At 38.1% G+C, this 26,099-nt stretch overlaps 1 protein-coding gene across 1 annotated transcript in view; it reads right to left on the bottom strand.

Annotated features, from left to right (window-relative positions):
• Positions 1–1,028: 1,028 nt before the first annotated feature.
• The window catches only part of NXPH1 (neurexophilin 1), a 141,276-nt gene continuing 116,205 nt past the window's right edge, over positions 1,029–26,099 (bottom strand). The window contains exon 2 of the mRNA XM_075495537.1: positions 1,029–1,790. Coding sequence (XP_075351652.1) covers positions 1,029–1,790 — 762 coding nt within the window. The remainder of the gene's footprint in view (positions 1,791–26,099) is intronic.

Raw genomic sequence — 26,099 nt, 5'->3', positions numbered from 1 at the left:
AGTTTACAGCTACATTGCTAAAATGGATTTGTCATTTCCTTGATTGCTTTTAACCAATAACAAGCAGAAAGACAATTACAAGTTAATATTAATAAGCAGCTCAAATAACACTGGTTAATTTATGTACAATACAAACCATTCATACAAATGAAGACTAGGATATTGAATTTGTTACAATATTTCGTAATAAAGATAAGACAGCCACTTATAACTTACATGTTCTCCACCAGGCATTTTCCTTCTTTGAGATCAGTTGGAGAGTTTTTAAGTAGCTTAGCTGGCCTAAACTCAACCAGGTTTAAAGGATCAGAGCTTAAAGAGTCAGAGAAACAAGAAATCAGAGTGTCTGCCCACATGTAAATTCCAAATATTTGCCCATCTTTACTAGTAGCAGGCTCGCTCCATGGAAAAAGAGCCACCTAACACCACCTTGAATGTGCCTACTGTATGCTGGAAAAAAGTCACGATGCTTTGCTGTGTTCATATGTTAAGGAATACTGAACTCTAGACACACATTTTTCCCATTTTAACAAGTATTTACTCCTACAGTATTATTTACCAGTACAGCTACTCCAAGCAGTAGAATGCATGAGTGGGGATTATTGATTGGCGTGTACTCAAAGGACTTTCAAAGAGATTTCCACAACAGTCTGCGTTAGAAACCATTCTCTGTCTAGTTAATCCATTTTGCTTGATGATAGGTTATCCTGAAACCTTAGATATCAGACAATGAAAGCTCTCTTAACAGGAATCTCAACAGATGTGAGCTGAAAAGAGTGTGTGTCTCTGTGTACGTGTATGGTTTTATTTCAAATCTATAGTGATTTACAACTAGATTGATACAGGGAGCTGACTGGGCAAAAATTACATTAGATTGTTTTCCACTAACATATTTGCAGCCATTTGACATCAGCAGCAGCAGGTAGACACATTCCAGGCAATAGATGTGGCCTTCCTCCTTGAGGTTACAGCCCTGTCATACGACCTCTTTTATTCCCCAGTCTTCAGTCTCAGACACGTGTTGGTCCTCACCCTGATGGGAAGTAGGGTGTGTCACTGTGGTAGTTGTAATCAGGACACACCTTCTGTACTAGTTTATAATCTGTACTATAAAAGGAAATGTAAATACAGATTACTTTAAAGGGCTTGGAGCAGAGCCATGACACATGGCTCTGGGTCTGCTCCTGATAACAGGTTTTTGAAGGGTCATAGTTGCAGAGTGTGTTCTTGGTAGCCTTGTCAACCTTTTCATACTCGATTCGACAGTTAAAGGACTTGGAATCTTTGGCATCAATCACCGTCTGTTGTGCCAAGTCAAATTCCACTATTTTTGTAGGGGGCACTAGGCTCACAGATACATTCCCTTGACCAGTGGAGTTATGCCTGAAGTAAACACTAAACGTCCCATTGCCATGGTCAACGATTTTCCCCGTTATTAGCAGATTTAGCTTCACAGTCTTGATGTTGGAATGAAAATCACCCCAGCCAAACATTTTCTTAAATTTCCCAGTCTTGACAATGGGCCGTCTCTTTGCTCTGGGCCGAGGCTCTTGCAGGTCTGTGGAGTTCCTCAGCCAGTCCCAGAGGTCTTGCTCAGAATAAGTTTCTGGGGCATCGTATCGCAGGTCCAAATCTGTATCGTTTTCCTTTCCACGAAAAGTCTGTGACAGCAGTCGGCTGATGGACAAGTCTTTGCTACTTTCTGTCCATATGTGCTTTAGTGTGGATTTGGAGCTTCCTGATTTTAGAAGTTCTGTTTTTCCTCCATTTGTTAAATTTGCACAAGTAACCTGAAAAAGAAAGAAGGGAAGAAGAAAGAAAGGATATATTGAGATATGTAATACAAAACCCATCGTTCCCACCTGAGACCAAAATGATCAGATTTCAAAATCATAGGGAATTTTTTTTTTTGAGAAATTAAATTATATCTCTGTACTCAGTAAAACAATAGAAACATCTATTTTCCTCTTCTTTCCAAGTAGTTATTACTTAATTCTCCTTTGCCAGCCTTTTACACTGGCCTTCAGATTTAATACCAGCCATTCACTTTATTCTTCAGCCTGAAAGCTACTTCTGTTATGATGCCTATGTTAAGTGATGAGTATGTAACGAAGTACTGCAAAAGCTAAGGTACACAGCCATGTCATCCTCCAGTCTGTATGTGGCTTTCACTGGCCATTTCTCATTTGAGAGTGAAGTACTCTTGCTTGAATGTTCTCTCTGCAAAGTGACTGTGTCTTCCACCATCAGTCACATTCATTTATTTTTGCTGCCCCTGGAGCCCACTGTCAGGGTGCTGTCTTGGTGGTGCCAGCCTGACCATGCTCAGAGTCCGTGTCATTATAAATCTAATAATAGTAATATAATTTCCCTACTCCTTTTATGAGTACACATTGGTCTGTGTTCTTGACTGGGACCTTCAGTCACAACTACAATATAAATAATAGAATAATGAAAATTTTAATGAGTTTTGCGTCGACAGCTGTACATACTGTGTGCTGTACCTCAATTAATGCAAGAGGAGTCACAGTCTTTTCTTATAGTTCCTTACAGATAAGCTACTGATTTGCCCTGTCTGTATCTAGTATGACATGCATTTCTCCTTCCTCACTTCACTTCTTTTTTCACACCTTCCTCCCCAAACCAAAAAGTGATCTGTGCAAGACAGAAAGCCATTTGTGTATTTACAAGAAAAATAGGGTCACCAATTTAAAAGTAGTAACAAAAAAATCCTGCAGAATCACATTTTTAAAAAAGAATGTCTTGCACCAAGTTCCTACAATATCAAAAACTTCAGACACAGATTTTCACAGAATTCAGTGTCAGAGCAATTTGTCTTATTTATATTTTTTCTCTTTGCCTTAATTGTGTGGAAAACAGAGAACAGATGCAGCCTTGCAGCTGTCTAACGTGCAGCACTGATAGAGAGCTCTGACGGAGCATGGAATTGGCAGGGGGCAGCGGGTGGATGAGAAGGGACCGACAACACCCTTAGCCTCATTCCCCCTAAAAATTCGCACCAGACACACTGCCACATTTTGTAACATTTGGACTGCTCTGAAGAGGCCATCAGGCTTCTTATTTCCCTTTTCATGGCTACATAGGAGATTCTGAATATGCCCGGTTTATTCCTCTGTGTTCTGGCACTGATTTACGTGCTCCTATCGTACTTGCAGTTACATCTTTCTCTTCACTTAAAAACGAATTGAGTGTGTTCCCAACCCAGGAAACCCATTGCAAACCAGCTAGTATTTAAATCACGGCCCATCCCTACTGGTACAACTGGAGGTATATGTCACAGAAGATATCTATCACAGCATGGCCTTTTCATTTCCTAACAATCATGGAATTGAAGCATGCTTTCATTAACTTCAGTACTTTTTCAAGGTCAGTTGAAGGCACATACATAAAATCAGTCTAAATTGTCTTAATACACTGATCACATAGGAGGTATGCCCCCAGCCTTTTACAGTAAATAAGTAGGTAAATAAATCTGTCACATCCTACACTATACTTCCCCAGTGCATTTGAGGTTGGTGGGCTGGTAAGGGTAATAGACAAAATACAGGTTTTATTTAGGATTGTGCCAAAGAGATTACTTCCTCCTCTTTTGAATGGAAGGAAGGATTAAAACACAGACTTAGCATTTTGATAGCCAGTTTGTAGCTGCATCTTAGCATCAACACAGTGAGCCAGGAGAGAAGCTGTAATGAAATGCACTGATGGTGCACTGGTTAATGAAGCAGCAATGAAGATGTCACAGGGAGAGAGAAAGAGACTCAGAATATAATTTTGCTGTGGCATATGGGGAAGGAGTGCAAAAGAAGAGAAATGTGGTTAAAAGGAAAAATGTGCCAGTCTAGCATGAATCTGTCAACCTGCTATGAATCTAAGCAGTTAGCTAGCAGAGCTAGTACACCTGCAATCTGTAGGTAGGATACAGATTGCTTACCACTATATTTTTCTTTGCTCACAGCTTGTTTTTCCTTTGTTTTCCCTTCTGCATCCAATGATTTACATTTCATAGGATTACACTACAAGTTCCATGTAACAAGATGTAATGGTATAAAAACCTTTTAAAGGGAAGCTGTCTTTTTTTCAGGTGTATAGAACTGAACACTGAGGAAAGAAAGCAGGTATTTTCTGAAATAGTTGCTGACTGATTCAATACATGTGGTTTTTTGAAAGCCAGTATATTTCATGGAAAAGGATGATTCAGATTCTATGCATGCTATACTGCTTCATACCTGATCTAACAAATACAATTGATTGTTACTGTCATCGATTTTGTAATACCTGAAAGGCTTCTGGTCATGCAGTTAGCCCCGAGACCTGTGTTTGTGATTTTCAGTGTGGGTAACTGGCTGCATTCATGATTAAAGGCCTGAACCTGCCCTTCCTAGTCAAGTGTGTGTGTAAGCACTAGAAAAAAACAGCCCACAAGGGTTAATAAAAAAGGTCTAGAATTCATTGTTCTTCACTAACATTTTCCAGCCAACTGCTTTTTCATATACTGTTAGTATACTATGTGCTATAGAAAGTAGCTATATGTATCCTCAGAGACTCACACACCCAATAATACAGAGCATTGCTGTGTAATAGAATTTCTGCAAATGCAGCAGTTATTTTCACATGAACTAATCCACAATTTTCTTCCGTCTCTCTTCTTTCCAACCACAAGGCTGCAATAATACAGGAAAGATAATGCAAATCCAAGAGATTTTGCACTTCTTAGTGTGAAAACTGGCTTACTGAAACATAGACCTATTTTAGCAGCACATGAAAAAAGAGCCAATTTAAAATGGCTAATGGAGAGCTAAAACACTGAGCAGACCAAATCCTATGGTGGCTTTTTTGTCCTCTTCTTTGAGTATATTTGCATATAATTCAGAAACTTGCATACTCTACCTTATCAATTAGTTCACTATAACCAGAGTTGCCTTCTTTTCCACAGCCAAGTGCCACTCCTAGACAAAACATTTAAAAGTTTGGCCCACTTGTACTGGGCCTGGCTAGGATAGAGTTCATTTTCTTCAAAGCAGCTCATATGGTGCTGCTGTGGTTTAGATTTTTGACCCAAACCCTGGTAACACACTAATGTTCTAGCTCTTGCTGAACAGTGTTTGCACAGCATCAAGGCCTTCTCTGTTTCTCTCTCGGCCCCTCCAGTGAATAGACTGGGGGGGTGCACAATAGGTTGGGAGGGGACACGTCTGAGCAGATGACCTGAACTAACCAAAGAGATATTCTATACCATGTAACATTGTGCTTAGCAATTAAAAGGAAAAGAGGGGGTTTTAGAGTGGGTTAGCCATCTTTTGCTCAGGAACTGGCTGGGCATCGCTCTACCCATAGGAGGTGGTGAGTGTTGCCTTTGCATCACTTGTTTTGTTTTCTTCTCTCTTCTTCCACTATCCTTCAGTTATTGAACTTTTTTTTACCTTGACCCCCAAATTTTCTTGCTTTTATTCTTCCTTTCATCTTCCCCTGTCCCACTGGGGAAGGGGAGGAAGTGAGCAAGCAGCTGTGTGGTGCTTAGCTGCCCACCGAGGTTAACCCACAACACCGCTACAGTGCAATATATCATTGTTGCGAAAGGGCTGAGGAGGGGGATTTCCCCTGTGACTGCAGAGCTAGAGGGGGGTTTGAATGATTATGATGTCAGCAGTGGCCATACAGAACAATAGTAAGGAGCGAAAAGATTTAGAAATGCTTATCCACTGCTACAAATGTCAGTGGAAAAGCACTCAGTAAGCACGGCAGACTGACCTTTTTGTTTCGGTCTTGTACTTTTAATGGAAGGTACAAATTTCCACTACCTAGTAAAGTTTACTGATATCAAAAAGGTACAAGGAGCTGACTACCTGGTAACTCTTTTCCAACGGATAATGCCAAATTGTTATTCCACTTCTTCTTCTGCTTCTAGGAAGGAGCAAAGACAGTGGTTTCACTGGGCACAATAGCCCAAAGCGTCATTAAAAAAGACACAGGAACTGATCTGTAATTCAGTTTTTACTGCATTAAAATAGAATACTCCATTCATTCTGTATCCTCCTTTTTGAGGGTGAAGAGTTTTTTTATGATGATATTTAACATCATTAAAAGTATTTTAATGAATATGTGTGGTTCGTTTAGGATTTCCTAAAGGATAGGCAGTTTATTCGTCTCAGAAATCTTGGAGTTCTCTTTCAAGACACTGAGCCCTGAAAGCTTTGTCAGGTCAAACCTGAACATTTGGAGCAGAGAAAACAAAGTTGAAAAGGGATCTTGGGAAGCCATGAAGGCTGCAAGTGGTGATTTAGGCCCTCTTCTCAGTGTAAAATCAACCATAGGTATATTAACATTAATTTAAGACTGATCAATTTGAGATTTAAAAAAATAATCATTCAAAGAGGTACAGAATGCCTCTTGATTTCTCACTCTCTTCCTTTTATTCTAGCCCTATTACAGTTCATTACCTATAATTACAGTATTTGGTTAGAAATTATGCATTTATTCCTCTGAATGTATGACTACTTGAGGGCAAATGAAAATGTAAACAAACAATCTAATACTCAAGGTAGAAAATCTCTCTCTTCAGGTAAATAACTAATCAAAACCAAGATTGGTTTTGCTGGCATAGCACTATAAGAATTTGGCAGCACTGTGTTTGCATATGCTCTGCATACAAGGATTCAGAATTTCCTTTCCTCAGTCAGATAGCTCAGATACAGCATGTGTAGGAGAGTACTAGTGGACGCAACTATAAGCTGGACTATTATTAAGGCAGCACAGCACTCAGAAAATTTTAGCTGGATCCAGTTTCCCCATATTAATCCTGTTTACGTAATGGGTGAAGGAAAATCTGGACCTAGTTTACTATGCTACTTTGATCAATTTTTCTTCCTATAACTGTCTACACACTGTACAAAGTTACTGGTGGCATGGAAATATTTTATTCAGTGAATAATGTCCAGACAAGTCAAAGCCAATATTCCACAGAAACTTGACCACAAACAAAGAAACTGAAAATGAAAGTTAATGGAGACATGATTATAACAGGGGGGAGTAAAACACAGAAAACACTTGCGCCTGTTGCAAACCAACACTTCGTAAAGAGAGGACAAACATGAAAAACCACACACGTTAATATTTCACATAAATAGACCTCTCTGGTTTTAACTTACAAGCCTTTTGCTACATGATATGGAAAGAATAGGCATGTGGATTGGTCGATCAAAAAATGCAAACTCAGATAAATCTGACAAATGGAACAGTAAATCCTGATCTACTGTGTCAAATGAGAACACAAAAGTGGCCATGCAGGATTAAACCAAAGACTCATTTAGAAAAATGTCCTGTCTCCAATAGCAGCTATAAGAGATGCCTGGAGGAGAGCAAGAACATGGCAAGCATATGATATTCCCCTAATTTCTTCCCAGCTGTCAAATATTTCTAGTGTCCTCTGCTAGGTATGGTTTCTGTATGTGTTTTCCATTTCAGTAACTCTCAGTAGACTGCTCTTCTATGCATTTGTCCACTCTCCCCTGACCCTTTGTAAACTTTTAACCTCTGTAACATCCTTCAGCAATGAGTTCCACAGCTGTGTTCCCTCTTACTATTTGTTTTGAACCTGCCTCCTGATGCCTTCTTTGGAGAACCCTTCATTCTCCAGATGGAAAATTCAGTCTCTATCCACATTTCCCATGCTACACTTTGCTGCTAAACTTTATGTATTTATTCTACAAATATCAGTGAGTGGAAGATTTGGGGGCTTCTATCTACATAAAGAAGCCTACTTCTAGAACAGAAGTACAAACCTCAGCTATATCTATTCCTAGTGGTTAACAAATATTGATCACTTCTGCTGCCTTGAGTACCAGCCTCCTGGGTCACACAAATCATTCCTTGCATGGAAGCTATTCCATACCTTTGAATTTCCTTTGTTTCCTTCTCTGAGCCTCCTCAGTTCTACTCTCAGTTATGTCTTTAAGATGAAGAGCCCAGAATGACACACAATATTCAAGATGTGGCAGAATCATGGTCTTTTATGGTGGCAAATGGCCTTCTATTATTTGTTCACTCTTTTTTTCTCTGCTAATTCATAATATTTTAATTGATTTTGATCACTAATGAGCACTGACCTGATGCTTGCATGGAATTGTCATAACCCTAAAATCTCAATCCTATTTATATATGAAGCTGGGATTTATTTTTTCTCCATGTGTCACATTACTACATTTATTACCACAGAATTTCACTCCTTAATTTACTGCCTATTTACTAATTCTGATAAGATCTTTCTGCCATTCCTCACTGTTGGCTCTTTTTGTGTCATCACCAACTTTCTCACTCACCTTTTCCAAGTCATCCACAAATACATTGAACACCAGAGGTCCTTGCACAGAGCCCTGCAGAATTCATGTGGTGACCTCCTTCCATTACTAACCATAGAAAAACAAGAATCTGAAGTTTTCGACAATATTTTGTAAAGTAATAACTTGGGATCATTCACTTAAGCATAAAAAAATAGAATTTTTTGTTGCACAGAAACCAGAGGGAAGGTAAAAATTTTTTAGTGTCTTTAAGTTAGGAAATGGAACTTAATATACACTGTTACGGCAATTTTTGTGTAGATCTACCTTAGGATACATAAAGAGCAGCTTAATACTATCAACAGTGCTCAGCTCAGCTTTAAATTCTGTATTTTTCTTGTTTTAATCTATGAGCTATTGTGCTTGTTCCAAAATGGCCCTTGTTAGGAAGAAAATGTGGCTACTTGAGCTTTTTTCATCATTCACACAACAAAGGTTACACAAGATCGGAAGCTGATATAAATTCAGCAGATGACAGCTGACATAAATTCAGTGAAATTTAAAATCATTGAAATTAGAGTGCCTATATCAGTTGATATCTGTTTGAGATCTGACTAACAATCAAAGACTAATTAGAAAATTTCTACCCACAGAAAGATGAGGACACTAATAAAACAGTAGAGACACTGCTTTGTTTAGAGACACTATAATTCTTAACACTTGTTGATCATAAAATATTAAGATATTGCAGTGGGCTGTTCTGCAAAAGAAAAATAACTAGCACAAGTCACAGTTTTACAGTGCTCTTCTACACAATGTAAGTTGCCTGTTAAAAAGAAGTCTGAAAACTAGCAAGTCTCAAATAACTTTCAAGAAATGCAAAGGTGATAAAACACCTTCAATGGTTAGTTTTCAATGAGAATACTTAAAAATTACCATGTCAATTTTGCTTTAGAGTCTCCTCTCCCTTGCATTCATATTGACTGTGGGCTAAGCTGTGACACTGCCATAAGCCCTGTGAAAGGTAACAGACGGATGACAGAAAGTGGTGGCCTGCTGCCACATATTAGGAAAGAGTCAGAACATGGTCTGTGCCAGCCCAGTCCATGATCTAGGGTGGGAATCACCTCACTGATCACCTCACTCACCTGGAATGCAGGTCTTAGGTCTAAACTATTCATCTAGGCTTCTTCCATAATCAAGAGAGAGGGAGAAACAGAACGAACTACCTCCTCTGTCTCCATTAGCTATTGATGAACCTCCAAGGATCAATAAATATTCTTCATCTAGATGCTTAAGGGTAAGAAAGAAAAATCCGACCTATGGTGCAAAGTTTGCCCAGGAGAGAACATCATGGAGAGAACACACGGGCTGCAGGCTGGAAGCAGGACAATGATTGCTCTATCTAAACACTTTCTGAAATGCTCTAGTCATGTTCAAGTCCACTGCTCCCTATACATCTGCAAGCACGCTCAAGCTTGTGCTGTGTTACTCATACAGCAAGGAGTGCAGACTTGCCAGTATTGCTCCTCCTTTCTTTTAGATATAGGAAATTTCCCATATGGAGGTTTTCTTTTGGAAACAGTGTAGCTTTGTACTATTCTGTTATCTTTGGGGCTTGATTTAATCATACAAATAATTTTCACAGGTATTTAGAATCTGAAAAGCAGGTCTTCTTGAGCCTGTTTTATTCACTAGTGTCTAGAAAAAATGTTTAGTAAGCAGGCTTTTAAAAAGTGTTTAGTCATCTAAAGATACAGAGAGGCACTTGAAATCAGCCAGACTTAGACTGTAATTATGGAGACATGTCTTCAGGAAGCAGTGCCCTAACTGATACTTTTCTCTTTCTCCTTTTTCTCTTCTTCACTCTGCCAGTGCTGCCCTCTCAGTTGTGGCAGTACAGCTCTTTGTAAGAACCTACAGCTTTCTTTTTCCTCCCAGAGTGGAAATCAGTCTCAGAATTAAACATCCAGGCTCCTCTAAGTGCCTGGAGAAAGCTGGGAACTTTGAACCAGGAACCAAAACCACAGATCCACAGCAGAAAGCCATGAAAAGCCAGTCCTAAGAAATGTTCCACCCTTTTCCTGGAAATCAGGGGTGAAGACATGCACTGCTGTCACTTCAAAGAAGGAATCTCATTTTTTTCCTTCAAAAAGGTAGCTCCCAGAGAAAAAGGAAGTGATTGCAATTGACAATTTAAGAGCTTGAGATTAGCAAGTCAAACCAAAAGTCCATCTAGTCCTGTACAATGTATCCAACAATGGCTCAAAGATTATTTTTGTCAAAGAATCCAACATCAGGGAAAGAATATACTACTTCTACCAGAAAATCTTTCCCATCTTCAAACCTTTGCAGATCAAGGACTTCTTAAGCTGGTTTTGTGGCTATGAATTTAATAACCTTCAACAAATATCACTTACAAGAACTTGCCTGTCTCTGAAACTTCCAGCACATGAAACACCCTGCGACCAGTAGTTCCACCTCTTAACTTCAGACTTTCTGAGGAACTCTCTTCTCCTGTTTGTTTGAACAAGTCACCTCCTAGCTTCATTTGATGCCACCTAAATTCTTGTCCACCAGGCCACAACAAAATCTAGCATAGCAGCAGCATTTTTCCGGTGGGGTTCAGGCAGAAGCTTGGTGCCTGGATGCTCAGGCCAAGCAGAGCTATAAAAGTTTACAGCTGGCACGAGGGGAGCTTCCAGGTCAAAAAAAGTAGGTGTTGTCTGAGTTACAGGTACTTCCAGAACTAGGCAGCTCCACAAGTGGTAGTCAAGGGGCAGCATAAAACTGTTTCTGGAATACTTAGGAAATGTATGGTCTCTCTCAGCGAAATTTATGGGCCAAATCCTGACCCACCACTAAAGCCAATTGTAAAAATCCTAGAGGAGCAGAAGGATGAACATAGTGTGCTATTATGTAGTTTGTTTTCATTTTCTTGCCTAGTTAAGGCAGAATGGAAGGTGTTTGGTTTGTAAAACATCATTTCTCTTTCAATTTAGAAAACATTGTACTATCCCATATAATAATCTGTGAACTGAAGGACCAAAGGAGTTACAATACGCTGTGAAAATCTTCACATGACAATTTTACTGCCTTCCGCTTTTTGCATTAGAAGTGCAGGAATTCAGCCCAAATATTTCTAATGGTGGAGATGCAAGTGAATTTATAAAGATTTGGGAAAGGATCGAAATATAACTGTATGAAATATCCTATTAACTCTTGCCCTACGTTTTACATTTTTAGAAAGATTTTAAACTAAACTCTTGAAGCCTGCTGCCTATGTTGTCATTAAAGATTTTTTACTTCAGTGGATTATGACTTTTGAAAATTCACCCCATCTCTGTTCACCAGGGGATTAAACTTCCATGGAATAAATTAAAGTGGGTTAAAAATGTCTAGCAGAGTTTTAAGACCCCTGTATTATACCAGTATCACAGAGTGCTGCTAACTTTGAAATGAAAGTCTAGCTAGGTAAATAAATTTTGTCAAGGATCTATTGTTCTTGTTCCACATTCCTATAAGCCTCCTTTTATTAATATTGGCTTGCCATTTTCTGCATACATGTAGAAAGTAATATTAAATAAAATTAGATTTTATATAAAAGGCCACAGAGCAACATTTTAATCAAAATTTGCACTGTAGTTTCCTTTACGTATAACACACTGAAGAAAATGTCCATTTTCATATGGCTAGACATATCTGCTGAAGAAGGTGAAAAAGACTATAATGTGTTTCACACTGGCTAAACAGAGGATATCCCGGTACTATATAATGGATGAAGCCACTGTGCACTATTAACACGCTCTATGAATATTTCTAGATACAGTTTCCAATCATCCACTGGTAATGTAAAAGTTTAATAAAATTTAAATACTCCCACATTTTACCCAAATATTTTGTTGCTACTGTGTCTTATACCATATTTTTCCAAAGAAAAGCAGTAGAATGTTGATACAGCTGAGTCACTTTCCACATAGATATTCATGGGTGCATTCTAGAAACCTGAATCTGAATAAAGATGTCTTTTGAGGAGATTTAACTCCCACTAATGTTGGCAGAGTGTACATTTCCGCACAAAGAAATTGTATATCTGTATGAGACGCTCATGAAATACAAAAAAGGGCTTGCACAAGTATTGCAAAAGTACAGATTCCTTTCATAAAAATTGCCTGTTGTTCACTATGAGTTATCCATTTATTACAAACAGATGAATACCTCAGGAAAGGCATTTTAAAAGCACAGAGGAAGCCATTCCACAGTTCAATAGGAGTTTGGCATATCCCTGCTAACTTTTATGCCTTCATCTTCACCTTATGCCCTTGCCATATATGCATACTGACTTCTCAGAAGTATTCTGTGATCACAAAGACAACAAGGTTTTCTTCTCTTTGAATTTCAATGAGAAGCAGCAATATATTCCCTTTCTAACTGTGTGTGTTTAATAGACATTGATCATTCATTCATTCGGTCAATGGATATCAAAATCTATTAAAATCCATCTCTGAGGAAAAAGGTGCATTTCTTTAATGTTGTTCTGGTAAGGAAGGGGAAGATTAAACAGCTATTCTATTGCAAGGGTACTCAATTAATTTTTATTGATATTTTCTCAGTGGTTTTGTCAAGGTCTGCTAATTCTTACAGGGGTCTGCTCAGCAGTAAGCAGCACGTGGGCACTGGCTCTGCTGGGCAAGCCAAGTGCTGCACATTGCTTTCCTGGCTATGATGTACACAAACACGTTGCAATGCTCCCAAAGTGCAGGGATGTCAAAGAACTACAGATTGTCCCACTGGAAACTACGAGACACACATGTTACATATTTACAAGATCCAGACAAAATTTATTCTTGATCCAAATCTGAACAGGACTCTACCATCAGTGTACATTTGCTCAGTCAGGATGCAGGGACACCAAGTAGCCTCAGAAAAAGTACTACCCCCATTTGTTTACCTAGCTGGTCTTTCTGTGACTCTGGACACAGGTATCACAAGAGACCTATTATGCCTTTAAGAGGAGTACAGTTACAGAGTACTAGAAGGGGATACCGTACACCAATTTCTCTACGTCTTGTAAACTAGTAATATTCATTCAGTATGGTACTTCTTTGCAGTGATTATCCATGAACTTGCACAGACCAGTTTTTAGGTCTATGGTACATTTCTGAGTTGATCCAAACAGACATTGTGAGACAACCTAGCACAGCCAAACAAAACAGAATAGAATACCCAATAGAAAATCAACGTTGTCTGTGCCTGATAGTAGTCTTGTATTTTCTTCCTCCAATAGTATCACACCTAATTAAAAGTTAAAATTAATAGCCAGCAGGATTAATCAAATTCCATATGTAAATATCTGGCTCATGAGAGCCATGGTCCAATTGCTAGTACTATCACTAAGGTCATTAATTTAAATTGAGATGAGTTAAGAGTCCTTTGGGCATTGACACATAAGTTGAAGGAGGTTATTCATTGCTAAGTTTTTCACACTGGAACAAAAAACTTAGGAAGAACATACGTGAACATTGCTTCAGCACACTGATTTCTAGGATAATGAGCAGTGCTGTAAGCTTGTCTGTGGAGGTCCATGAGTCCTCTCCTGTAACATACAGTAGTTCTGATACATTGCTTTAAATTCATATTAAGATGTACTGAAGCAAGTTGAATACAAGATAGCTCAAGGTCTAGTAAACTGACATCTTTGGGATTATTTTATGCCTGCTGACTTCCACTGAGCACCTTCAAATTACAGAAAGACTTTTCTTTTTTTAACCAAAACTTGAGTATCAGTTTCATAAACCCTTCAGAGACTTTTCCAGTCTTCAGAAAAGGTCCAAACATTTCCAATTAGCAAGAAATATTAACTCAACTTATAAACAGAAATACTGGAGCCCTAGAGCACTGGTTATACTAGTGCAAATACAGTGCATTCTCAGTTTACCATCTCTTCAGCTCACCTCAGAACTAGTTCCAATGTGTTGATCCATAACTGCATTTCTAGGCAGGGTGACTAGAAGGAATGTAGTCTTTAAAGGCAAATTATAATGGAGTGCCCTACACCTATGGACTTTCTCCAAATGTTGATGGCTGAAATATTTTAAGTTGCATAGTAACAGAATGACTGCAGAGTAATAAAGTAGTGATGGCATTATATTACTTTTCCTACATAGAGAATAAAAACATAAAATTTATTATTCTGACCTTGTATCACAAGGACTTCTCAGGTATGTAAAAAATTCAACTGGCCTATCAAAATGGGCTTAGACTAAAGGGAAACCTGCAAAGCATGGTTTCCAGAAGTTTTTTGAAATTTAAAGAAAACACTGGAGTCCAAAAAATTAGGCTGGAATCCTTACAAGTTTGGGCTTTAGTATTTACTCAACAGCATGTTTTCATATTCTTAAATTATAACAAATTCAGGGTTTAGGGAGAATCAGGCATTATTGGTCCCAAAACTGCATGTCAGGAAATGCAATGGTACTGAAAATGGACAGAGAAACAGGAACTTTTCCTACCAAGTTCCAGAGAGCCTTCATCTTTTTTGACTGATACTTGGAGTCCATTCTGCTTTGACCTCAGACTGTTCTGAACATCACCACCTTGACCACACTGAATTATTTGGGCCAATTCTATCTGCAGTTCTATTCATACATCTCTTGCATGAACAGGATTTCAATTGAGTGATTCAGACAGGAATTAAGTTCTTTGCCTTTCAGAGAATAAACATTTCTTCAAAGACAGGTCAAGATCACTGTATATTAATATATTCCTATGTCTGCTCAAAAAAGCAAATAACTTTTTTTCCATTGTCTCATCCTCTATATCAGTGTGGCAGCACAAAACAGCAGCACAAAACAATTTAACCTTAGCAAGCAAATTTCATTTGTTACCTGCCAAATGCCGATACAAAAGATAACTATGAAAAAGCAATAAAATCCTCATTCTAAGGCAATAGGTAACATGCCTGCACTATAATATACTTGCTAAATAACATTCAATGAACTCGTAAAAGCATTTAATTTAAATATAAATGCTTAGCACTTCCATTTTTCAGGGAGTAAATGACACTTTTGCTTGTGTTTCTTTGAAATGCATTTGCAGAATAGACATCCTTTCAAAACCCACAGTTAGTGTTATATATTATTACTATTAGTGCAATGCTCATGGACCACCCTGTGGTCAGGGTTAAGGTGTACTAGAAACTAAACATACACAGTCACTGCCCTAGAGAGATTTCTCACTGAAACAGATTTAGCAAAGGCAAAGCTAAAAGAAGAAATATTGGTGATGTTCTAACTCAGTTGCAGAGCTAAGAGTTAGTACAAATCTCTGGACTTTTCTTTCCTATGTCATATCCAGGATGTCCCAAAAAAGGTTGATTCCAATAACTGGTTGAGATACAAAATGCCACTAGCTGTTTTAAAAAGGATGCAGGCTCAAGGAAACAAAGTCAGCTCAGAAGTGAGTTGTGTTACTGAACTCACTAAGTCCATGTCATCAAGAAGCCTGAAACCCACTCACAGAGCACTAAGAGGTCCCAGTTTTCTCCAGGAGCAGGGACACCTGCCCTCAGTAGTGAGAAATGTTTGACTTGTTCCTCTGATAAAAATGATAGTGAAAGTAATCATACAAATATAACCTGTCTTCCAAAATGTGAATCCCTCAATTCCCCCTTTATCCTTCAGCTGTCAGTCAACACATTTTTTAGTCAGTCTACACTTTTTTTTTTTTTTTTTTTGAGGAGTTCAAAAAACATGTAGATGTGGCACTTCGGGACATGGTTTAGTAGTCATGGAGGTGTTGGGTTGACGGTTGGACTAGATGATCTTAGAGGTCTTTTCCAACCTTACTGATTCTATGATTCTATGATTCAACAGCAGCTCTGGGTAGCCCATAAGCTACGAATAACAAGAATATTTTCCATTGTTTTAAATTTACTTAATAAAATTCTAATGATATAATTTTTATAAACTTACTGGAAACCAGTGACATCTTACTCACCTTATTCAAGTTATTAGCTTTTTAGAGTGTTTTCTTTCTTAGTTTGCTGTATAGATAACTAAGACAAGGGACTGTAGGGCAGCAAGGAAAGTCTAGTTGGTACTTGTTACAAGATCCTTTAAGCATTTTATCCACCCACTGAAATTTTTTTATGCTTTCATCTTACGGATTTTGTTGCTAAAATATGGAAGCATTTTCATCTAGTGGAATCCAGTAATATACTGGATGAATTAATAGAATAGATTTTCTGCTAATTTCAGAACAGCTTTTCCATGGAGAACAGCGTATACACAGATTTGGTCTAAGAGACATCATGTTTACAAGAAAGACATTCTATCACTCACCAGTTGCAAAATAGTATGAGATCACCAAGCTTTGGATTTTACAGTTTTGCTAGATCATGATAGTAACCCTAAACAAATGCCTGAAGCCTAAGCCCCAACACAAAACCCTAACTCCTTATTCTAAGCCCCTAACATTCAACCTCTCACTTAACCCTAACTCTAACCCCTTTGGTGCCAAGAAGTAGAAGAAGGACAGGGGTTGTATGTCAAATGCACATAATTTAGCTAGGATATACTTTCTCTAAAATTACTCATGCGTTTTCAAGTATGATCATGTACTTTGACTAATGCAGAATCAGATCCTTTGCCAGCTTCACTGACTACCACTTAACGAATTTTTCAGCAGATCCATGTCAGATTAATCCAGCTGAGGATTGACCACATATATTGAAAAATTATCAAAAAACTGACAGTTTTAAATTGCAGGTTCTTCTGCATTCAGAGCACTTAAAATAAGCTTCAGCTATATTTGTGGTCCAAAATATAATTTGATATCACTCAGGATGAAAGATTTCCAAATATATCAACAGAACACAAAAAGCTCAGGCAGAGACACTGCAATTTTCCAGCTTGTCCTTCAGTCTGAAAATGACAGTACTTTTTGTTATGGGGAATGGCAGTAAGGGCTGCATGGCAGTCTCTGTTCCTGTTCAATTACTGCCCATTCTAATCAGATTGCCAGCAAGGGATCATTAGGAGTTTGGTGTTTATGATGTAAAATATCTACTAGGAATTGGATTTTGATCATCACTTCATTTTACATCTGTTTCCCACTAACCAATGGAACAAAAGCGTGTTAATCACTCTTGACCTTTCCTGGATTTGAAATAGTAACTTAATTGCTAATCCCTACTGAGGGACTCCGAAGTACACTATAGAGCCCCTGAGGCATGCAGCTTGACCCCCTCTGTTCAACATTGGTTTTAACCAACAACATCATCAAGAATATGCTCAGACTTGACAATGTTAATTACAGCTTTGGCTATAGTTTCCAGATGAAGTATAGATTAAACTGTCTAACTAGAAACATTAAAAATATCTACCAAACTCTAGGTGATTCTACATGAATCAAAAAGTGTCTCCAGCCAAGAAGACCTTGCAGCCAAGAAGAACTTGCAGACTCACGCTACTGCACTGTCAGTTTGCTCCTAAGAAATGCCCAGCTCCTGGCAATTAGAATTCTTCGGGGGCTGGGCAAAAATCTGTTAGTTTTGGCTTATTTCAAAATCTTACCCCCAGATGGTAATATAATTCCAAACCAGCTGAGATTCACTTTGTGTTGAATTTCATTGTAAAAACAGATCATACAGCAAAGAGATGAACAAAAGGCTTTCCTCTCCTCAAATTTCAAGCTACAGCATGAAGAGCATTTTCTTTGAGGTTTTTTTCTGAATATGATTAGCTTATTCTAAGTGCCTTATCTCCAGATCTAATCTTTTTCCCTGGTTATTTTCAAATTTCCATTCAATTATATTTCAGACTCACATTTACTAACTGAGAGAGAAGAAACATAGAGGCAATATGGTCTGCCATGCACTCAGGTCTTATTGCAAAGCTTAAAACTGGAAGAACATGGGGTTCTACCTGCACATTGTCTGCCAGATTAAAATGGCATTAAACTGATATTAATTTTCCTGTAAATGCCAGTGCCTAGTACTGTTGCAGTTTGCCACATAGGTTCCTGCTTCTTACACGTGTATGTCAATATATATTGCTTTTTTACAAGATTTAAGATCATATTTGTGACTAAGTCTAGAACCACATTTCTGCTTTAAACCTGTCTGTTAAAGACTTCTCTATATGGGTTACATTTACTTTCCTGTAATATTTAGAGCACATCATCATTGCAAACTGGAATGCAGAGCCTACAGCCCTGAGATTGTACTGATGAATATCTCAGACAGAAATGGTAGCAAGGTCCCTCAAAGCAGACAAACTGTGTGGAAATGATGCTGTGCAGAAGCTAATTAGACCCACCTATTAGCAGAGCTTATTAACCTGGGCATTGTGCTGAGCTGGTGCAGCTCTGTACTTTCTGGTTCAGGAGACAGCTTGCACAATTCTAGCTCAGAGGTCTGCACCGTATTTGTTGTACAGTATTGGCAGAGCCCTCATTTCCTTCATTTTTATAGACTGAAAAATTTAGATCTTCCAAAAAAAATACAAATCACAGTATTTGTATGTGTTGACTGGAGTGAGTCACTTCCTGTATGAGCTGAGTTCAGAACCAGTGCTTCATGGCTCCAGTTGCGTGATGACTTCGGCAGGCACTAGGTAGTTCATACAGAGGGACACACTGAAAGGTAATTCCCAGTTTGATGGGCTACCAGCTGCTCAGGTTGCACCTCAAGGGACAAAAAGAGAGCATGGGTCTTCTAGTGTACAAATAAAAACAATTTACAGTACGAGTTGACTGCACTTTAGTGGAGTTACTCCAGAACTACACTGGCCTGACTGATGTTCTAATCTGCTCCACGTGGTTACTGAATACCGCAGTCAATATCAGCTTACTGAAATGGGTAATTAATGTTTGTCAGGACTGCGAACATTTTCCCTTTCCTGCTGTCTTGGTCATACTGGGTCAGGCCTACAAAGGTAACAAAAATTATTTTTAAATTCATATTTTGGGCAATTTAAGCCAAGAAAGGAAAAAAACTCTCTCACAAGTCTTGCCCTAAGAGCTCAGCAAAGAGACACACGAAGGTCCCAACAGAAAGCTGACTGAGAAAATGTGTTTTGTGTTATGTTGGACATATTTCCTTGACTAGAAATTTTCAAACTTTCATATAACAAATCACACACCGATCTCTCTTAAACACTTCAAAGAACCAGCAAAACACAGCAAGAGCCATGAAAAGACTCAGGACTTTTGAACCATTCCCAGCCTTCCTCCTGTTGCTGCAGCTCCTCCAGGAAGGCAGCTTGCCAGCTTTCACAAACAAATCCCCTGCACGAGGGGACTGAGGTATTGGATGGACTCAGTCAACAGGAACTTGTGGCCAGCATGCCAGGCCACCTGTTCTAGGGGGGATCGAGCCATGGGCAGGGGTTGGATTCAATTTCCTTAGCAATTCTCTTTACACGGCTTCCCAGCATTTATCAAATCTCTGCCACCTGGAGAAACTCTTTGTGTCTAGCAGAGAGAGGGAACAATGGAGCAGAATGCGTGTTTCCCCATCCCCATACCAGATGGACACTGGAAATCCCTAAGTAACTGCTACAAATCTCACAATGGAAATACACAGTTTTCCTGGGAAGAAGATGAAGGAAGTTCTGCAGATTAAAAAAAAAAAAAAAAAAAAATTCCTCATTCATTTCTGTGAAAATTAATTAAAACTTCAGGGGACTGAAATAGTGAAACAGCTACAGTTACTCCAGGGGGAAGTTTCTATCCATTGTTCTCTCATATTATTTACCACATTAAGGCTCAGGTGTTTGCAGGAACTTAAAACCATTCACCAGCAAACCCTCTTGTTCTTAGTTATTAATATAGTTGAAAGACAATGATCTCAGCCGTATATCACAAATTATGCCACAGACAAATACATATGAAAACCACTTTTTTCTTTTACTTTGCAACATAGAAAACAATATTTCTTTCTGTGTTTGAGGGAAATATTTAAATGTTTCATTGCTAGTATTGACCATTTATAAAATGTAACATGAAAAATATTTATTGACATGAATTTTGTTATACTGTGAGAACACGATATAAAAATAATATCCTCTTCAAATACAGCACTTTTCCTTAAAGATGTCAAAGAACATAGAATAGAATCAAGTGTGTCTCCTACATAAGAATTATTATAATCATTAAAAATTACAAATGGCAAAACCAAAGTACTGAAAGTTACACAACTTCCCCAAGGGAACGCAAAATTGCTCTGAATGCCATTTTGACTGCAAAATTGTAGCATCACCAAAAATCAATCCAGAAGAATCAAGGACAGTTACATTGCATTTTTGGTGAGGGTATTAATGCAAATGTCGTCCTAGCAGAAAAGAACAGGCAATAGAATCTGTTTAAGTGGAATCAATTTTAAGCTAATAAATACCTGCTTTGATCAGAAATTCAGGAAATAATTGCAAGATTAAAAATATGAAGTACAAATAACTAATAGCATATTTTGAAAGGAAATGTGTACATTGAAATCCAAATGATGCAATTATTTTTCCCCCAATAAACTACCTGAACTGGGCATAATGAAAAATGAGACAAGACAGACAAGAACACAAAGCTTCCCAGTGCTGGTCCATCATTGGCAAAGTTGCAGAGAGAAATGAAGGTTTATAGTTGGTGTGGACCCGTGTGACACTTCCTGGAGAAGCAAGCTTTTTATTCAGAAAAGGAACAGATGTTTTGGCAGATAGCATAGAAAGAATCCTGTCAGAGACTATAAACTAGGCTTGAAGGGAAGAAAAAAAGAGTGTGGAAAAAAATGTGAAGTATAAAACAAAAGAACCAAAATGACATGGATAAAATAGAAATGCAGAAAAAAGACAAGGGCTTTGTTAAAATTGAAAAGAGAAAGTAAATGTGCTAAACTCCTTGTAACTTTGGAAGAAGTTTTAAGGCAAAAAAAATGAAACTTATCTCTCTTCCACTGACACAGCTCATTGCAGCGTGAGGCTGGGAGATTAATTTTATAACTGCAGACAGAAATCAAATAAAAGGAAGAGTCAATGCCCTTTTTAAGCATCAGTAGAGAAAGATCACAAGTACACAGCCAATATTAAAATGCAGCCAAGGTTTATGGCCAACATTTAAGTAGATTTGTACTGGAAGAACAAAAAATAACCAACTGTGTAAATGGAGATGGGCATACTACCATCACCTGCCCCTGCACCCAAAAGTTTTCCTCTTTCATTTGTTTGCAATAAAGAAGCTCCTTCTGAACCAAGCAAATGTGTTTAAGAAGATTTTAAACTCAAACTCACCAAGCCAATTTCTGTGAATACCCTCAGTCTTGACAAAGAATTTTGTCAAGAAATTCTCAGCCTACTCCATTCTGAAATCTACTGCTGCTGGACAACAACATTTTAAAATATCCTCTTTAACCTCCAAGAATAACCTTTTCTGAAAAATATGAAGGAAGCTGGTATCAGGGTAGCAAAGCCAGTTAGCCAGGGCTCAGTCCTGCCATCTGCTAAGAGCAAAGTACCAGCTGAAGATACTATGGCACATCTTGGTATGAATATCTAAGTTGCAATGAAATGTGGCCATATGCGAGGTGCACTCCCAGCTGTGTATTACTCTGATCACACTGATACTTAAACAAGTAGTCATAAAAGATTCAGATACTGTATGTCAGCTGCTCTGTAGTAAGAGCCCACACGCCTGTCCTTAGCATGTAGTGAATTCAAGGTAGGTCAAGGTCACTTGTGCATAAACAAAACCAAAAAGTTATCACAGGGAAAAAGCAAGAGCATAGATTATTACAGAATATCCAAGATCACACCTTAACTTCCACTGCAGTAAGCTTCCTACATCCTAAAATAACACTAGCTGGCCAGCAGGGATGCAGCTTAAGGTACAGTTCCTGAAGATATCTTAAAATCAAAGATTAAATTTAGTGTTTAAATGTTGTCCTGAATAGCTGTTTCTATGAGGAGAGAGAGACCCATATAGTAAGACTGACAAGAGAAAGAATTAGTAATGTAATATTACAATGAAAGTGTTACACACTTTTGTCTTTTGGATGGTAACCCCTATATTAAGTCATTAAAGAGGTGCCATTTCTTGCACAGCAAGAAATAGAATATGTCTGTAAAAACAAGAAACCATGAGAAAATTTACAGTCAGAGGAATATACAAGGAAGAGCAGCAAGGAAATGAATACAAGGTCCCAGTAAAGCTGACAGGAAGAAATAAGAAGGTTCACCTGGATAGAAAATTGGCCATACAAGCACTTTTTCGGATTCCATACGTATTTCCATCAGTGGCTTCCATTTAAAATGTTCTCAGTCTTCAGTAAAAAACAGATTTTCCTGTCTGATGGACATGAAAGCTCAAATTCACATCTGCAAATTAACTATGTTCTTTCTGCTTCATACATCAACTATTATATGCAACATTATTGCTGGAATTGTTTCTTAGCTTACAATTTGATGATTATGGCACATCAGGGAGAAGAGAATGCACCTTGCTCTGCCACAGCTACATTTTTATTGGCTCCACAGTACTGAATGGGGAAATGTCTTTTTGTCAGCAAACTAAGCAGGTCTGACTTGGAAGATTTAAAAGGTGCAGATCTGTCGTCAGTGATCAGTTGATGTTTGCAATGACAATGGGATGGCAAAAAAGTATCTGCTTAGTCTAGGAAGCTACTGCAACTATTTAGTAGCAGAAGCAGAAATGTTTACGCCAGAAACATTAAGGGATGGCAAGGTAGCAGACTTTTACCAGCTTTTTCTCTGGGAAGAATGTGCTTCTGCATGAATGGGGAGACTTTTTGCACTCTCACCACCAACCCACCACAGCATTTCCAGCCTGTTATTCATCACTAAGAAACAATATGAAGTAATCTCTCCAGTGGTTCCCACTGACTCTGTAGCTTTCAGGTTTTGTGATATATGATCAGTCCTCCCTGGGAAAGCCTATAGCCTCCCAGTTTAGTCCTTCAAATTCCAGAACCATGAAACAGAAAATGAAGCAAGATCTTTCAGCTTGCTCTCTCACAAATTCTCTGAGGCATCTAGCAAGGTCTTTCCTCCTCCTCCTCCCCCAGAATCCTCAAAAATCTTCTTTGACTCTGAAAACTGGGTTTATGTCTTCTGAGAAACAAATTCTTCACTGGTGAAGTCTGATTAAAAGTAAATCTCCCTTGTTCTGTAAAGAGGAAACAATTGAAATCATTTCTTACTTAATGGAAAAGCCACAGGTCCAAAATGCCAGAGGACAGATGGATTGATCAAAAAGACAACGAAGTCTTTCCATTAACTTTGATAGACTTTGGTCTTAAGTCATTAATCAGCACTGTTAAGAACTGTGGGTCTTGTAGAGAGGTTTTGTACTAGAAAAACAGAGACAAAAAAATACAAAATCTCCAGGGGATTTATTCACAGACATACCACAGTTGCTAGATTATAATAACCAGTTTTATATTTAAATAGAGCAGGTCAATGACAAATTAAGTAGGAAACTAACAGCATTTTGTTCATCAACAAGTTTTCTGACTGATTGTTGTCCTGAGTCATGGGAAACACATATTTTTATTTTCATTTTAGAAATAAACACTGTGGCTACAATAAACACAGATCCATATGCTTTCCTTTGCAGAATTATTAGCCCATGTATTTTTATATGGACATTCTCTGCGTATCAAGGTATTGATAGAAGATTTAAAATTACTAAGACAATGGAGATTTTTGCATCACAGATTTCATGATTTTTATAGCATGCTAAAATAATTTATATTCAATAGCTGTATTTATGTGTCCTTGATGTTGCATGCTTTGTTTGCTGCTATTACACACTATGTAGAAAAATTAGTTATATGCCTACCATTCTTTCATCTAGATCATCCTCCTGATTAATGTTGATTTGCATGTGACTACAGGGGACTAGTAATTTTTGTATTTTTTCTCTTGTTTCTCCTACAATTCTCTTACATTTTTCTACCTGGCACGTACAAACTACTGCTAAACAAGTCACTAAACCATCTTCCTGAGCTATCCCAGGCAAGTGTGAATTCCTTTGCTTACTTGTATTATAATGCCAAATTCTCCACAGCTGCAAATCATTACTTCTCATCATTTTACTCACCTATGCTTCTCCTTCTTTGTGTTGCTCTAGTATATGAAAATTATCATTATGCTGATCCTCGCAAAATGGCTGAAGTCATTTGCCTTCATTTGTGTTTGCCATTACCTGCTAACTCCAGGACTCTTTCATCTCCTGAAGTTAATCATCTTCCCTTATCCAAGTAAGATGAACTTTTCAGTGGTTGCTGCAGCTGACACTGACCAGTATTTAACCCAAACTGGCACCAACTGTACTGTGGGTCTGATGGGTGCAGGGCCTTCTTGGTGCCACTGAACCCTCAGAACATATTTCAAGGAATCACCAGCTCTGAAAAGGAAGTCCCAGGGGCATATACATGCAAAGAGATTTTGGCTGGCTAGAAAAGCTTTTTAATGTCTGGTGTGTCTTTTAGACTGTGCTATAGATAAAGCTTCTTAAAATATCAGCACTTACGTTCCTGTCTCCCTCTCCCTAGTTAACTTTTAATCTAATTGAGGTAGACCACTACTTAAAATAATTAAATGTCTTCCTTTCCTGAGTAAGTTCTGACTGTAACCAGATAATACCTTTCTGAAAGAAAGAGAATATTTAGCTGTCACTATCCCCAAGAGCAGAAGTGATGCTTAAATATCAGTAATTTCCTGTCTCCCAGTTTCTAGTCACCACTTTTAAGTTCACCAACATCTCCCCTCTATTATAATATGATTTTACCTATACCTGCTCAGGTTTTTGTGCTTCTCATCTCCAGGACACACTTCATCTGCCCCTGGAGCTTTGCTAGTCTTCAGACGTTCTAATAGCCTGATCATCTCTTCAGGTATGGTCTTGATTTCCTTCAGTATTTCTTCTTCCTCTCCTAGGAAATTTACATCCATTTCGAGCATCTGTCACCCACTCTCTTGTGAATGTTAAGGCAAATCATTAATTTAATGTCTAGAGGTTCTGTCCATTAATTATGCTAGTTTCTTACTCCTGCTACCTTTATGGACTTCTCATGCAAAGTACTTTAAAATTACTTCACAAAACAGCTCAGCATGTCTTCTCCCATGTTGACTCACTCTATAGGCTTAGGCTTCCCACAAAGAACACCTATTTGTCTTCTTCTTCTATAAAAGCTAAAAAAGAAATCTATTGTGTGCGCTCTTTTTTTGCAAATCTCCCATTAACTACCTGGTCTCAACTGTGGCATGTAGTAATTGCCTTGATCATCTGTATTAAACCCCTGATTTTCAGGGAACCTAACCTTTTTTTGCAAGCATTTTGATATAGCTGATCTTGCAACAGAACTTTTAATGGTGAGGATTATTTACAATTCAAAGTAACCAGCTAAAACTTTTGAAAAAATTTAATAGGATGGCATAAGTATCTGTTCAACAAAAATGAACGGAAGTGAATTTCTGTCACTACAACTGCTCACACTGTATTTTTCTATGCAAGTGCATTCATTTGTATGCATGTGTATTACTTTTTAACCTCTTTTATTGCCCTCATTCAGACAGAAGATTCTTAGTTTTTCACATTAGAAAAGAGGGACAAAATGCACCACTGACACAACTTCCTCTCGACACCAGCCAGTGCTTCCCTTTTACCTATAAAAACGTGTCTCACATGCCTCTAGAAATTGAGATCACATAATCTCCTTTGTATACAAGTCAATGTCCTATGTGATACACTTCAGTCTAAATTTGTAGGTGTTTCTGCACAGCATCTTTAATGAGT

Source organism: Mycteria americana, chromosome 2 (assembly GCF_035582795.1).
Source record: "Mycteria americana isolate JAX WOST 10 ecotype Jacksonville Zoo and Gardens chromosome 2, USCA_MyAme_1.0, whole genome shotgun sequence".
Taxonomy (NCBI): domain Eukaryota; kingdom Metazoa; phylum Chordata; class Aves; order Ciconiiformes; family Ciconiidae; genus Mycteria; species Mycteria americana.
Note: the sequence above shows the minus strand (reverse complement) of the source record. Positions and strands in the feature narration are given on the sequence as shown.